Source organism: Parasteatoda tepidariorum, chromosome 2, assembly GCF_043381705.1.
Source record: "Parasteatoda tepidariorum isolate YZ-2023 chromosome 2, CAS_Ptep_4.0, whole genome shotgun sequence".
NCBI classification, from domain to species: Eukaryota; Metazoa; Arthropoda; class Arachnida; order Araneae; family Theridiidae; genus Parasteatoda; species Parasteatoda tepidariorum.
The window spans coordinates 44,022,154-44,037,629 of NC_092205.1; the positions used below are offsets into that span (position 1 = coordinate 44,022,154).

Below are 15,476 nucleotides of genomic sequence, written 5' to 3' on the forward strand. Positions count from 1 at the left end.
ACTATTTATCATCCTTGAAAGATACAGACAGAGCATATGTATCGAATCTGTTTCATTAGAGTCTTCGTCATAATTTCATTTATGTCAAAAAAAATTTTCTCTCTTTAAAATGGAATAAAAATATGCGATCGTGAAATTAACAACTATGAAGAAGTAGTATTTTGAAATGCATACCTTTCACTCAAATAAAATAAAAGAATTTTTAGCGACCTCTATTATTAGAAAACTCTAAGCATTTTTTAAAATATCAAGTGCTACTTATTTTCAATTCAGAAATCTTACAGAATTTTTATATACACAGGGTGATTTTTAAAGACAGCTCTTAATATGCATTTTTAAAATCTTTATCAAAAATTAAAACAAAAAGACCTACACATTTGTGATTACAAATTAATGCTAGGAAAAAGCAAAAATGTCATCGAAATTTGACAAATCACAGTTCAAGAGAGCGATTGTAATAAACAACAAGATGAGTTTGATTGATCATTCAGCAGCTGGTAATTAGAAACAAATCCAATTAATCCTGCTTCTGATAGTTAGATAAGTAACAGCCACCTACCTTATCTGCATAATATGTAAGAGTTCAATTAGCGTTTTTTTTTTCCTTCATTCGCTTAAATATTAATCCCTGTCTCCCCGATATGCATTCTTTTTTATTTCATTGTTAATATATTTTTTTAAAAACATATGTTAAGGGTGCCTGTATATATTAATACAAACAGTACACCATGTAAAAATGTCTAATAATGAGTATTTTTTTTAAAAACTAACCAGAAAACTAAAAGGGAGTAATGGAAAGGGAAATATTGGAAACTTAAGAAAACTTTTATTGCTTTTGTTTTATTTCATCTTCAGAGAGTGATACTTTATTTTAATTAAATTTAAATACGTGATAAATCAGTTTTCAATTCAGGAAAAAAGTGTTTGTTATAAAGGGAATAAGTTTTCAAGAATTCAGTTGAATAATTATAAGTCAAGGAATATACAAATAAATAATATTCAGCAAATATATTTAAACTTTTAGAATTTTTAATCTAAAACTATGGTAAAATAACCAGCAGCAGTCTGTCCATCCAGTTAACGGTAAAGTTTCCGGTAAAGAAGAATTTTGTACCTTAATGGTTTTGAAACCGTTTACTACTAGTATGATTAAAAGACTATGAATACAAACCTGTGCGGCTTTTTAACCATTTACAACTAGCATGGTTTCAAAGCAATAAAAAAGGATTTTAATTACACATTGAAGATACTTTAGCAGCTTTATGGTGTTGCCATCTGTACGGAAATGAGAGTATCATATTTTAACAGCCCACGGTCACAAGTCGGGGAGTGCGGAACACTAGAAACTCTTCATGAGTTGAAATATTGTGCTGTCAATTCTGGGACTCTAACCTTCGTTCTGTCGGTCATGAGAATGACAGATTAGCCCGCTCGCTACATGTACCCATCTGCAAGAAACTAAGTGGTTTCATTAGGTGGGTCTAGTTGGTGCGATAAAATACTGGTTGTTTAACAGTAGTTAAAAACAGTTGATAAAAGGTTTTCCCACGGTTAACAATTTGAATACCATTTTATTTATGGTTATTTGACTGTTTTGTTTGAATATGATAAAATAACAATGAATAAATTATTATTTAACCATGTCTCGTAGAAATTTCAGGAATGAAAGCACAATACCTTGGCCAAAAAGAAAATGCAAATCAGGCAAACGAAAAGAAGAAAAAAAATCATGTAGAAGCATTGGGTCACAAAAGCTCGGTTGCGAATTATTGACATTGGGTCGGTTGCAAAAACTGGCAAATGGCATGATGGAGGCATTGAGCGCCTGCCTTACTTTCCAGACAAGCTAGAAGCCATCGCACTGCAACTGGATGAGCTTCACGCTGTCATTACATATTTTAGCATACATATTTTATCGTATTTTTCCCTTACTTTAAGAAACCCGTATTGAAAACAGTCTAAAGACACCTGGTGTTGACACCTTTGTTTTTTGAAATTATATGATTATAAAGATGTAAAAATTTTCATAACTTGAAATTCAAAAGAGTCTCGATAAATTAAATGAAAAAACAACAAATGATTATGTATATAATTTTTTGCATGGAATAATAAACAAGATTTATAAATCGCTAAACAGGACTGCTAAAAAATATTTATTATTGCGTATATGAAATTTTTTATTAACTACAACTGTTTCAGACATGATGCAAAGTACGCAAAAATGTTAAATTAACATTAAAAAGCTCAAATTTTTGTCCTCACTCTTGTCTAAACTCTAGGGATCTTTTTTCTAGATTGCTATTTTTTGGATACCAAAAAATCCAAATTCAAAAGAAAATGTTTTATTAAAAATTTTTAAAATGTATATTCAGAAAATATATGATTTTGTGTCTTATTTTAAACTTCAAATATCGTCTGCACTATTTAATTAACATACTAGGACTCCTCCACTAGGACTATTAAGGTTTTATCTCATTTTATAACCGTCGTTGAACAGCGGACCCAATTGTTGGGTTTACGACTATTAATTTTTAACTCAGTACGGAAACCTATCATGGTCAGTCTGACGTCAAGGGGACTCTAATCCATGATTCGTCTACCACTGAGGATAGTTTACATCAGCACTGTGGTTGTTGAGAGCCGGGTGCTGAATTCGTATCGACCAGCCATCGTTGTGGTTCGAACCCGGTTCACCTCATTGGAAGGCAAACGCTCTATCTCCTGAGCCACCACGGCTCGGACCATTAAGATAGCATTTTTATACGTTGTTGTTGTTGTTATCGTTGGCCATTAAGGCAAGGGGTGCGATTGTTCTAGTTTTCCAGAGGCGCTATTTATGGGCAAGAATTCAACTTCTGCCACACCCATACGTCACACCCGTTTATAGGGCGGACCATTTAATACATCCATCCATTCATCCATGGCTCGATAATTTAAGCCTGAACGAACAATCGCCAGTTCAGTACCTCCAGAGGTTTAATTTGTTATTTGAGCATGGAGGACATTGGGACCCGATAGATTGAAACGAAGCTATAATTTTAAACTATATATACTATCTTGCTGTAAAGAATTATCTGGGCCTTATGACGAACACAAATAACTAAAAAATATTAAAAGACAATAAACTTCAATTTGGGGAAATGTTTCCTCCTAGATGAAAAATATTAAAATAAATACCTTATTCTCATTTTTTTCAAATTTTTATGAGCCCAAATAACGCTGCAGTTTGATTTATTTAAAAAATAAAAAATTAGACCAGAAACGCTTTTCATTTTCTCAAGGCTGTGGTTTTTCTCTATATTGACGTTTTAAGCCATTTTCGGAAAAAAAATTCAGAGGGCGCTGGTTAAAGATAGTTTAAACAGTTATGAAAATAGCATTATATTCGTAAAAAAGCAACGTTAGAATAATATTTCATAAATTAAAAAGTTAGATCAGGCACAAACGCTTTTCATTTTCTCGAAATAATAGTTTATCTGCAGATTGATATTTTTTGCCATTTTCATAATTAGCACAGTTATAATTATAGCTAGTATACCGTAAACCGGGGCGACTCTACCCATCCAGGGGCGAGTCTATCCATTTTAGTTTTATTTAATTTTCACTATTTTAAATTGCAAATAAAAATTTTTTTACCGACGGAGGACTTAGTTCAGACTCTAAGGAAGATGGCGCTGTAGTAGTTTGATCAGTTTTTATTTATTTGGTGTCTTTTTAACCGACGTGTTCAAACGTCTTTTGAGAGATTTGTATTGAAAATTAGCAAACTTTTAGTTGGTGCTCCGTAAGTATATTATTATTATTACTATTTTCACTTTGGTTAAGTGATAAACTTATCTAAGACAAAGATTACATTAATTTTATATTAAAAAAAAACAAAAAGAATGTAAGTTTTGCTGTTGTAAACAAAAAGCCAGAATTCGCGGGGCGAGTCTACCCATTCGTATTTAGTTTTAATAAAGCATAATAATATAATTTAGAACTTTGTTTATATTAAAATTAAGTCATTTTAAATGAATTTGAGTATATTATTTTAATTCTGCATTGATAAATTTATCATTAATAAGAAAATTTATAGGTTAAATATAAATGTAAATATAAAATATGTTTATTTTACCTATTTTTTCAATTTTTATATTACAAAATTAACTTTTTTTATTTAATGCAAGTTAAATAAATTATTATTTATAAATTATTATTACCTCCCAAAAGAATGGGAAAAGGATTTTTCATGATTCCCAATGTTTGAATTTCGATTTTGTTAATAATCTTTAATTATTATTATTTATTAATTATTTAATTGTAAATTTATATTAATTTTAATTTATTTTTATCAACAATAATCAGAAAAAAATGTTATTTTATAATGTTAATGATTATAAAAACAAAACTGTGATCAAAATGTGATAATCGATCAAATACTCAATTTGTGTTATTTTATGAATAAAAAAATGGAATATATAATAAAGTTATGAATTTTACTTCATAAATATCCTATATAGTAACTAAAATAACAATTTAATAGTAAAATTTGATTATTTACAATGTTAACATTCATTTTAGTAGAATGGGTAGACTCGCCCCATACGAGAGATTTGTCAGCAGTTCTATAAAAATATACAGTAACAGCGTAACTGTTAATATTTTCTAAAATCGATTTCACAGCTTTAAAGAGGGATAAATAGCGATTCCGAAACACCTATTAAAAGCCTTTTTTCTTTAATATTTACAAAAGTTTGGCCACTTGAAAGTTGACAAACTGAAAAAATGGGTAGACTCGCCCCGGTTTACGGTAGTTCAGAATTATCTAATCATAATGACCGGTTACAGGGAGAAAAAGTAGGCAAAACAAAACTTAACTAAACCAGTTTTGAATAACTGCTAGAAATTTGAAAAAGTTATAAAAAATATCATAATAATAGCTTTAAAGGGTGATGTTAGAGTTCTTGAATCCACTTCGAAGTCATATTGAGCAACGTTTCGTTAAGTTTTCTTTAATCAGCAAAAAGAGACGCCAAATACACTCAGTCCAATTATTTCAATATAAAAGTATAAATGAACTTTATTTAAGTAGTTTATTTGTAAAAGTTTATACTTAAAATACACTGGTGGACAAATTAAGAGATGGAAAGCATTTTCGCACATTCATTCGCACATGCAAGATACCCGCACACCGCTCCATGTGTTAGACAATGGTTCCGTGAAGGCCCAGAGGTACAGGCAGGAGGTCCTAGAGCCCTATGTGCGTCTTTTCAGGGGTGCTGTTGGCCCTGAGTTCATTTTAATGGACGACAATGCACGACCACATAGGGCTCTCATGGTTGATGAGTGTCTGGAAAGCGAGGATATTCAACGAACGGATTGGCCAGCCAAATCCCCTGACCTGAATCCTATTGAACATGCTTGGGATGCTCTTGGGAGAGTTATTGCGATGCGCTAACCTCCCCCCGGAACCATTCTGGAGTTAAAAACTGTTCTGGTGGAAGAATGGGAGGGTCTTCCACAAGTCCTCCTTAACTCCCTTATTAACAGCATGCATACTCGTTGTGCATGCTGTCTGTCTGTCAGGGGTGACCATACACCATACTAGAGGCAACACACACGGTACAAGTCTCACTTTTATTGTCATCTTTTATCCTTAAGTTCAGACTACATTGGATTTATTGGCGATAGGTCTTGCCAGTGAATGGCACTTTCATTTTTGTTTTGCATACTTTATTATCATGGAATAAGCTATATCCATACCAAATTTCATTTATTTATATTCAGTATTTTTTGAGATATTTAGGATCCATCTCTTAATTTTGTCCACCAGTGTGTATCTGAGAAAACTAACTAAATTTGAGAAAACTAACGTTTTATCAAAATATTAACTATTTATTTAGACAAAAACAATTATTGATATAAACGATGTCAAATTTCGTCATTCTTTTCACGTCAAATATTTTAAGACGATTCACGAAATTTTCCCTGAGCTCTTGGTATGTTTAGAAAATTATGTTCTATACGAGAAAAGGGAACATTTACTTCAAAATGTATGTTTGATAATCAAATGGTTAATTTCGTTTTCTGAAAATCCTGAATATGAAATGAACTTATACATTCTGGAAAGTATCATGAAATAAAATGTTTTCATGATTTTTTTTCATTTAAATAATGTTTAACTTTTTTTAAAAATTATTATTTCAGTAGGAGTTTTACCATTTGCATTAAAAAATAAGTATGATCAAAAATTTAGAGTTAAAAGTATTTTCCACTAAAAAATGCTGAAAATATAAAAAGAAAACTATATTTTTTATAACTGAATGGAAATTATTTCAGTGACTTTGCTTTTAACTAGCTGAATACGTGTTTTGTACGGAGTAAATAAAATTAAAAAAAAAAAAAAAAATCAATAAATCAGTACTGAACAAGCCTACAAAACCATGCACAGAACTGAAAGTTCTATACCGACACAATAAACAAAGCTAAAAAGATTTATTTAGTATTATTATTTGTTACCCTTTCGTGTGGTTTTATGTTACTATATTAAGTAAAACACTTTTTTGTTATTCATCCCTATCAGAATAAAGATAAACTGCATTCAGTATCACTTGGCATGATGTTATTTCTGGCGGCCGACACACGATAATCAAAATTAACTACAGTCCAGCGATTTTTTCCGGTACTTATCTGTTTTGAAGGGCTGTAAGACATCTATTTTCTCAGTATCTGTATTGTAACTGCTCAGTATTAGAGCAGTTTCAATAATTGCTAAAGATATAAATATAATACTCTATACCTATATTAGTACAATTGGTATCTATTATATACCCTCCAACATTTGAATTATGTGTAAGTCTTGTGCTAGAAAACTGAGGTCGAAGTACTAAAAACAAATAGAATTATTATAAGACCTTGATAAGGACTTTAGAGCATAACCATTTCTCTATCTGACCTTTCATATACTGTAATAATAATTATAAGTTGTGGTGGAAAAAACGTTATTTTAAATATTAATACACTATCTTTGCTGCCACTGGAAAATATTTTTCTGAAACTACTGAAAATCCGTTCAAGAACACGTTATTAAAACTACACCAATTACCACAATACCAGTAGTACGTATTACACTAATTAATTAAGCTCCATCTGCCCCATTATTAGTTTTGAGATTTTCTATGGTAACCCTAAACAAGTAAATACACTTACTACATTAATTTTACTTATTTCATTATTTTTTTTTTTACATTTCAATATCTACCTATTTTCTAAATTATTGAAGCATAATTGGCGTTAATAGTAGTATAATGTTTTTCTTATTTTTTATGCTTCTCTCAAACGAACTGGTACCACTTTCCATTATTTCGCTTTTCAATACAGAATAATTTTCATGCTGTAACGTTAACATTGATCATTTAATTTATTTTACATAATAAATAAAAAATAATTAAATATTAAAGTACGTGCAATAAACTATTTTTCTGAACGAATAGAGCTATAAATTAGAAAAATATCACCGACGTCATCTTTAAAATATTTGGAAAATAGAATTGTCCATAATTTAATTTGAAACAATGACTAACGTTTAACCAATAAGAAAGTTCTATTTTTAAATCGACTCTTCCAAATCACCGAATGGAAAATTTTATACCAATTTTAAGATCGAGGGCTAAAATTGGCCCTTGTTACTGTCCAAATTTCAGGACGACAGAACAAACAGTTTTCCAGTGATTAAAGAGATGCACACGAATACAAACAATGTTCCTGATATTATTACAGATTATTCAGAATTGGAAAACATATAACAAATTATTTATTGAAATAAAACGCATTTTCAAATATTATTACATTCATTTAAGGCACAATTTTTGTGAAAAGTATCTGTCCTCTATCACAAAATCTTTATGAAAAAGTGATATTAGAATTTTAATAGTTGCAGATAATAGTAAAAATTATATAATTGTAATAGTTGTTTTAGTTGGAGATAATAACGACTTTCACTTCACACTCGTAGGAGGTTCCAATATTAATTATATATTTACTTAATTATTTATATTTGTGTTAGTACCAAGTTTTTTAAACCTAGATTGCTTATAAAGTAATTTTTTACAACTTTGCAAAATTTTCTACAACTAAAGAAATTTACTAAAAAAGAAAAAAAAAGATTTCACCTTCTCTGATTTCTTATAAAAATACTTTAAAAGACGAGGTTAATAGCAAAAGAATTTACTTCAAAATAATTTTTTTTAAATATTGTAAGCAAAAATATAGCAGAAATACGGTAATTAGCCAGACTCGAAAGTAAAATCCTAAATGCAACTAATTAAGAGGACAAGATTAAAATTTTAAATTTGCAGATGGTATTTTATTCTTTTCTTATTGCTTCTGACTAACACAACTGTAAAGAGTTATTTTAAAATTTTTTTCGAATAAGAATGTAATATTGGTTTACATCATAAATATGAAGGTAAATAATGTTTTTAAAAATTATGCTTGGCGATCTTTTGGTTTTTTTGTGAAATATTAAAACTGTATAATTATTATTTTTTAATAATAATAATAATAATAATGTGATGCTATATATAAAACTTAAATGACAGGAAAAAGTTTTTCGTTTCAATATGAATGCTCATGATGTTGTTCGTAAACAACATTTGTAATCAATAGTTAAAAATTCTGAAAAAATGTATCTTTTAACATTTATTTTCCCCAAAAAGAAGCTGACTGTAATAATAATAGCAATAAAAATAAAGTAATAATAATAATAATATTGACATAATAATTAAAATAATAATAATAATAATAATAACATTATTCATTTTCAAAAAAAATTTTAGGAGAGAAAAAGATAATTGAAAAAAAATTTAATAATATTTTTTATGCTAACTTTAGCTTCTTCTTGAACAATGCCTGAATGGAATATGTTATCTTATATTTTTCAAAATAAAAACGATAACATTATTCATTATTCTTTTTATTTATTCAGGATCAAGGTTACAACAATTGAAATGATAAGTCGTTAGCTGGTAATGTAGGTTAAATAGGTGATATGAGTTATGATTCATAGTTTAGTTTAGATCATTCTGTATGAGAGTAAACAAAAACAAAACAAACGTTTAAAAAAGAATAAACAAACATACAGTACCGCTCAAAAGTATCAGTAGACCTAGAAACTTATAAAAAAATGGCAAAATTCAAAGTGTCATAACTTCTTTAAAAATGATCAAAAATGCTTCTGCTTTATCTCATTTTGAAGCTTAAAATCTCTACTTTTATGTGCTCAAATTGTTTTTAATTAATATATTTTGCAATTATGTACAATTACACTCTAAACAATCATAGAAAATTGTATTAATTTTTTGTGAAGTTTGACGCGATGTACGGGCACAAAGGGGTTAGATATTGTTAATTTTAATTATACCATTGAAAAATTTGGACTTTTAGCTTTAATTTAAAAGAATGTATGTACATTTTTGTTTTCAAATTGTTTCTGAGAAAAATACGAAAAAATAAATTTCAAAATATTAAATTGTAAACGTTGATTCTTATTTCATTATTATATTTTCCAAAAAAAAAAGTTAAAATTGTTATAATAAATTATGAAATAATATTATCGAGAAATATTAAATTTTAATTTATTTTAATTAAAAAATTTTCATATCATATTATAATTACACTAAAATTCATTATAATTGCTGAAAAATCATTAAATTCTGAAAAAAAACCTTTTTTTTTATTTGACAATAACTTCGTCAAAAAACATGTTTTTTTGGAATTTTTTTTTAAATGAAAGCTAAAAGTCCAAATTTTTCAATGGTATAATAAAAATTAACAATATCTAACCCCTTTGTGCCCGTACATCGCGTCAAACTTCACAAAAAATTAATACAATTTTCTATGATTGTTTAGAGTGTAATTGTACATAGTTGCAAAATATATTAAATAAAAACAATTAGAGTACATAAAAGTAGAGATTTTAAGCTTCAAAATGAGCTAAAGCAGAAGCATTTTTGATCATTTTTAAAGAAGTTATGACACTTTGAATTTTGCCATTTTTTTTTATAAGTTTCTAGGTGGTACTGTAAGTTTGCTTTTTTTTCTCTCCTTAAGTGGACACAGCTTAGATAATTAAACGGTTAGGAAAAAGAGACTTATGTATGTGTTTTGGTACACTATAAAAAAAAATCATGGATCTGTTTCTCAGCTTCTAAAATTTAGTAGCGTTTTTAGAAAAATGCATCACAGTAAGTTCAGAGGTAGCGTAACATTGTGTTACAGGAGGTTTTCTTGATTTCTCTTACCTCCCAATGAGGTGTTCGGGGTTTGAATCCCGGCGATGGCTGGTTGAATTGAATTCCGCACACGGCTTGCACCGACCACAGTGCTGACGTAAAATATCCTCAGAGGTGGACGGATTATGGAAGTCCCGGATGAGTCCCCTTACCGTCCGGCTAATCGTAGTAGTTTTTCGTGGTTTTCCTCACCACGCAATGCAAATGCGAGTTAGTACCATCAAAGGGGTCTTTCTCGCAGGCAAATTTCTCTCAATACCTGATCCAGGAGTATCCTTGTCTTCTGAATTAGGTTCAAAATTACAAGGCTACGGAGTTGAACATTAGTAGTAGTAAATCCAAAATCGGGAAAGCTGTTCAACGACGAAAATAGAATAGAATGATTAATTTACATATATGAAAGTGAGACTATAAATAACATTGATACAGCATCAATGCAAGCATGTTCTATCAAATAAAAAATATAACGAGTTAATTAAATTTAAAATTATATTTATATAAAGTTTTCGTTTTGTAAGAAACGCGAAATTTTTACACAAATGTGGAGAACAAAATAATGTGGATAAATCAAGTTTTATTTATAGTTTTATATCTGCCAAAAGTGAATGCATAAAATTTTCATTTGATAATTTAGAGTTAAAATTATCATATTTTTTTATTATATAAAAATAATTAAGAACTTTTGTTTAAGCCAGTTAATTATAAAAGTTCAAAAATAAAATTTTAAAGTAATTTTCGAACTACATACCATACAGCATTAAAAAAGAATAGCAATTAAGTAAGTTTTTTTGCCTTTGAACTGCATTTGCAGAGAAGACCGTTTTACAGATTAGTAGTGAAATAGAATCTTTTCCCCAGTTCCTAGTTCCTCGCAACCTTCTTTTTTCTCCAATTATAAAAATTCATTTTTGATGATTATTATCATCATCATGACTGATCATCATTATTATCATCATTATTGATGATTATTATAATCATCAATGTTTTCGTATAGATTTCTAAGTGGGTGAAAAGAGTATTTTAGTGAATTGGTGTCAAATAAAATTTATATTTTCGAGTGAAAATACTTTTGAGTGAAATCAAGAGTCTCATTATGTGTAGTCTGTTTTTTTTTTCCTTAATGTCACACAATAGCTTATAATAAAAATTGCTGTAATGTTGCTTAATTGAATTAATCATTGTTATTTTTTATTAATTTATTTTATTAATAGTTATAATATGATCTAAGCATTAAATAGCCATTTATATACAACTAGTTATAAAATGGCTTGAAATAAAGATTTCGGTAACATTGTTTTAACGAACTGATTATTACTTGATTTTATTAATTTTGCAAATAAATTTAAAATTTCAGCATGGCAAATAATTAGTCTTCACCTTCAGCTTAATCTGTTTCTATTTAACTAATGAATTGCGGCTTAAAATTAAAAAAAAGTGAAATGAAATTTTTAATTAGGATTTAATTAATGTAAAATGATTAAATCCTAATGAACAAAATTGTAGGTATTTCTTAAGACTGATGAACTATTCATTTATTTATAATTGCTGAGCGAACAATTATTTTCTGAATAAATGATGTTTTTAAAACTATTAAATTTATTATCTTTTAATTTTACTTTTTTAACAAAAATAACGAAACTTTATAACTCATGTGTGCTCCCATCTGCTATTTTTTTTGCACCCATATTTAGAAAACATTTTAATAGAATGTGAGGTATAAGAAATGAAAACTAAACTAAACAAATTAGCAATTATTATTTCTATTTATTCTAATAGCAATAGCAGATGATTTAAAGATATTACTGATTAATTTGTTATTAGAATTATGAATTTGAAATTTTGATTAAATTATCATTTGAAAATGAAAAACGTAAATGTTATACACTTTAAACAATAAGTTTAGACCATTTTCCATTTGCATATTTATCAATAATTTCGATAATCGAGGATGTAAAAAAAAAAAAAAAGAATTAAATTCAATAATTAATAAAATCTGATTACCAGTACAGTTAACCAGATAGAGATATTTTTATAGTTTGAGCTAGAAAAAAAATATTTATCAGCTATTGCCTTTAATTAGTACACGAATTCTTTATTTCAAAAAATGAATATAAACATAAGTCTTAATTACCTTTTTATGAGAATTTATTTCTGACTATCGCCCTCATAAACGTATGAAAATAAGATATTTACGAATATTTTTCAATGATCTATTTAAAAAAAAAAAAAAGTTTGATCTTGAAATATAATTTTGATTCTAACTTAATAAATTCCAATAAAATTAGTAAATTTTAAATGTTTTTATAGCATTTAGGAATGCTCCATATTTGGATTTAAATACGCCAACGCAGTCTTCCGGATGAAGTAGATAAGGAGGAAATACGTGCAATACCTCTAAAAATGAAATGCACTAGTCATACACACATTTGTTTTGAGATTACATCAGCTGACTATACTCATCTGAAAAAATTTTCACTTACAATCGCCAAAATTAGATTGGGAAGTAAGTGCTGCGGATTCAACTTCAGTTCATTGGCACTTTATTTGGCGTTCACTCGCCCAGACTCTGGCGATAAAACGCTTTTCCTTCTCCCATCAGGCAACCCTTGGCCGAGAGTCGTTCCATGTCGAGTATTTTGCTTTGTTTACTATCGCTTCAAAAATTGTAGAACCGTTTCTATTCGCGCTATGGAAAATCAACTCTTGAAGCGTGTTTTTCGATGATGTATTCTTTCGTCGGGTTGATGAAGATTCTGTGAAATTCATTCCGCAATAAGGATTTTATCCGCGAAATGATGGCTCGATGCCCAGCTGGTGCCTGATGATAGAGAGCTGGCGATTCAAAATGGAGGCCAAATCAGTGGTTATCCCCCATCAAGTTTTTTGGTGTTTACAATGTGACATATTTTGGACTCAATTTTCGTGACTTGCGGCCTCACATGGGGAAAGAACAAGAACTTATAGAAGCCGCAAGAAGTGGGAATATAGCGACAGTCGAGCGGTATTTGAGTCAAAGAGCCAAAAGATCAGGTCCCCTCGCAAGGTAGGTTGAGTCTATTTTCGGTCTTTTCTGGGGGTGGAAACTTGGGGGGATGGGTCACATTTAACTCATTTTTTAATCCGTTATTTTATTTCTCGTTTACTGAATGTAATTGTTTCATTTACCGGTTTCTTTCTTAAAGTTGGCTTCACCGCAATGATTCTTTTTTCCCAATCTAACGGAATAACTGTATGTGTTACGAAAATTGTAGTAATCATTGCAGTGCGGGCAAAACTGGTCTAGTTTCTTGCATTTGTGATAGATATTTTACATTTTTAAAAGTATTTCTTAAGATGAAAACGTTATGTTTTTGATTATTATATTCTGAAAAAATTGTTTTATCACATATCTGCTATGCTATCTTTAACCTATCATATCTTTCAAGACTATTTTAATTGGAGATAGGAATCAAGAAAATTATTGATCTCTTTCCAGTATTGATACTTATCTTTGGAATTCTTTACTTAAAAGAAATAAGGATAAAACTGTTAAGTTTAGGCGTTATTTTAGTATTTAATAAATTATACACTACTTTTTATTTCGAATGGTGTACAATTTAGTGTAATGTTACTGGATATTTTAAGCAATAAGAATTATTATTATTCTACATTATTCGTAGAAATTTTTTAGAGATAGTTATTTTACATTGTATTGCATAAAAATAAGCTCATAATTTTTATTGCAATTTTCTTTGTTTATATTTTAATTTATATTCTGTGGTCTATGTATGTTCTGCAATCTATTGTCTTTTATAAACACATTTTATCGTTGAGTATTTATTTAAATTATAACCAAAATGCTTTTTGTATGAGATACTTTTATATCTAGGCCCCACCTTGCTTTTTAATGCCAAATAATAATTTAAATTATAATAATTCAAATTATAGCAGTTTAATTAAAGAAAATTTTTTTATCCAAATTCCTGAACGTTTTTAGCTTTATAATTGTAAAAACTAAGCATTTTGTGCATTCAGTTTCGAACATACAATACATATAATGCATATTAATAATATATTAATTCATTCTTATAATTTTTATACTTATAAATTAGTGTAATCTTGTTATTTTCATTTCCTTATAAATTCAATAATTATTAAATATATCATTACGTGCTAAGTATGTAAATATTCGTTTCTTGAATGTTGAATCATTTCACATTTGGTGCTTTTCATTTATTTTTTGTAGCTATTTTGAGCTTTACATATTCTATTTAGTTAAATTCTAGAGATGAATGCTTGCAAAATTATAGTGTGAGAAAACCGAAATCCACATTCAAAAGTCCAGAAAGTCAACAAATCTATCAAATCATTCCATTATTTATGATAACGCAATCATTACTAATGAATTCACGCTTCTAAACATTTTGAGTGGTTATCATTTATAGACATAAAAATATATCAGATATATTAATTATAATTATTTTAACATAGTTACTTTGGAATTGTGCACCCTATTTATTTTTTTGATTTAACAATCCTTTTTCTCCCCCAAAAAAATTCAAGTTTTTTGTATTTTTAAGTACACAAACATCAGTAAATTTAGTTTTTAAATTAAAGATTCTTTGAAGGATATTAAATAGTAATTCTTTTTTTAGCAAATTGTTTTTAATTTTCCTTTTCAACTGGTAAGCGTTTATATTTTGCTGTTACTACTTTTTTAAGATCACGTTAAAAATCTATTATTTTTATTTGATGTGAAGAAAACATTTTAATTAAATAAAACTCATTTTTCAGCTGCTCATAGAGTAGCTTTATCATTTTATAATACCTTACTTTATGTGTTTCATGCATCATTTAAGATAAAATAATTTAAACTAAATCAAACTAATTTTATGAAGATGCTCGTGTTTTATTGTATCTGTCAAATTTGAGACATATTTCTTATATGTTAAAAGAAAAAGAAAAACGTTTTAAAAGAACAATTCTTTAACAAAACTTATTTATGTAAACACGGTATGATAAATAATTTGGTTTTAGTATGTTTTTCTAATGATTAAGTTAAAATTCACTAAAAGACGTATTATTAAAATTGTCATGATCTTAACTGGTTTTAATATATTTTGTGTGTTAATAAACATGCATTTATTGGATGATATTCGGTTATTCGAAAACGTTTTTTTGAGCAGGTTTTTCTTAGTTTAAGTAAAGTAAAATATTAATAAT

General features: G+C 28.2%; 1 protein-coding gene across 1 annotated transcript in view; it reads left to right on the forward strand.

The window, feature by feature from the left end:
- Nucleotides 1–12,870: 12,870 nt before the first annotated feature.
- Nucleotides 12,871–15,476, forward strand: part of LOC107436597 (ankyrin repeat and sterile alpha motif domain-containing protein 1B) — a 79,095-nt gene continuing 76,489 nt past the window's right edge. The window contains exon 1 of the mRNA XM_043042693.2: nucleotides 12,871–13,317. Within this exon, the coding sequence (XP_042898627.1) occupies nucleotides 13,214–13,317 (104 nt within the window). The 5' untranslated portion in view covers nucleotides 12,871–13,213. The remainder of the gene's footprint in view (nucleotides 13,318–15,476) is intronic.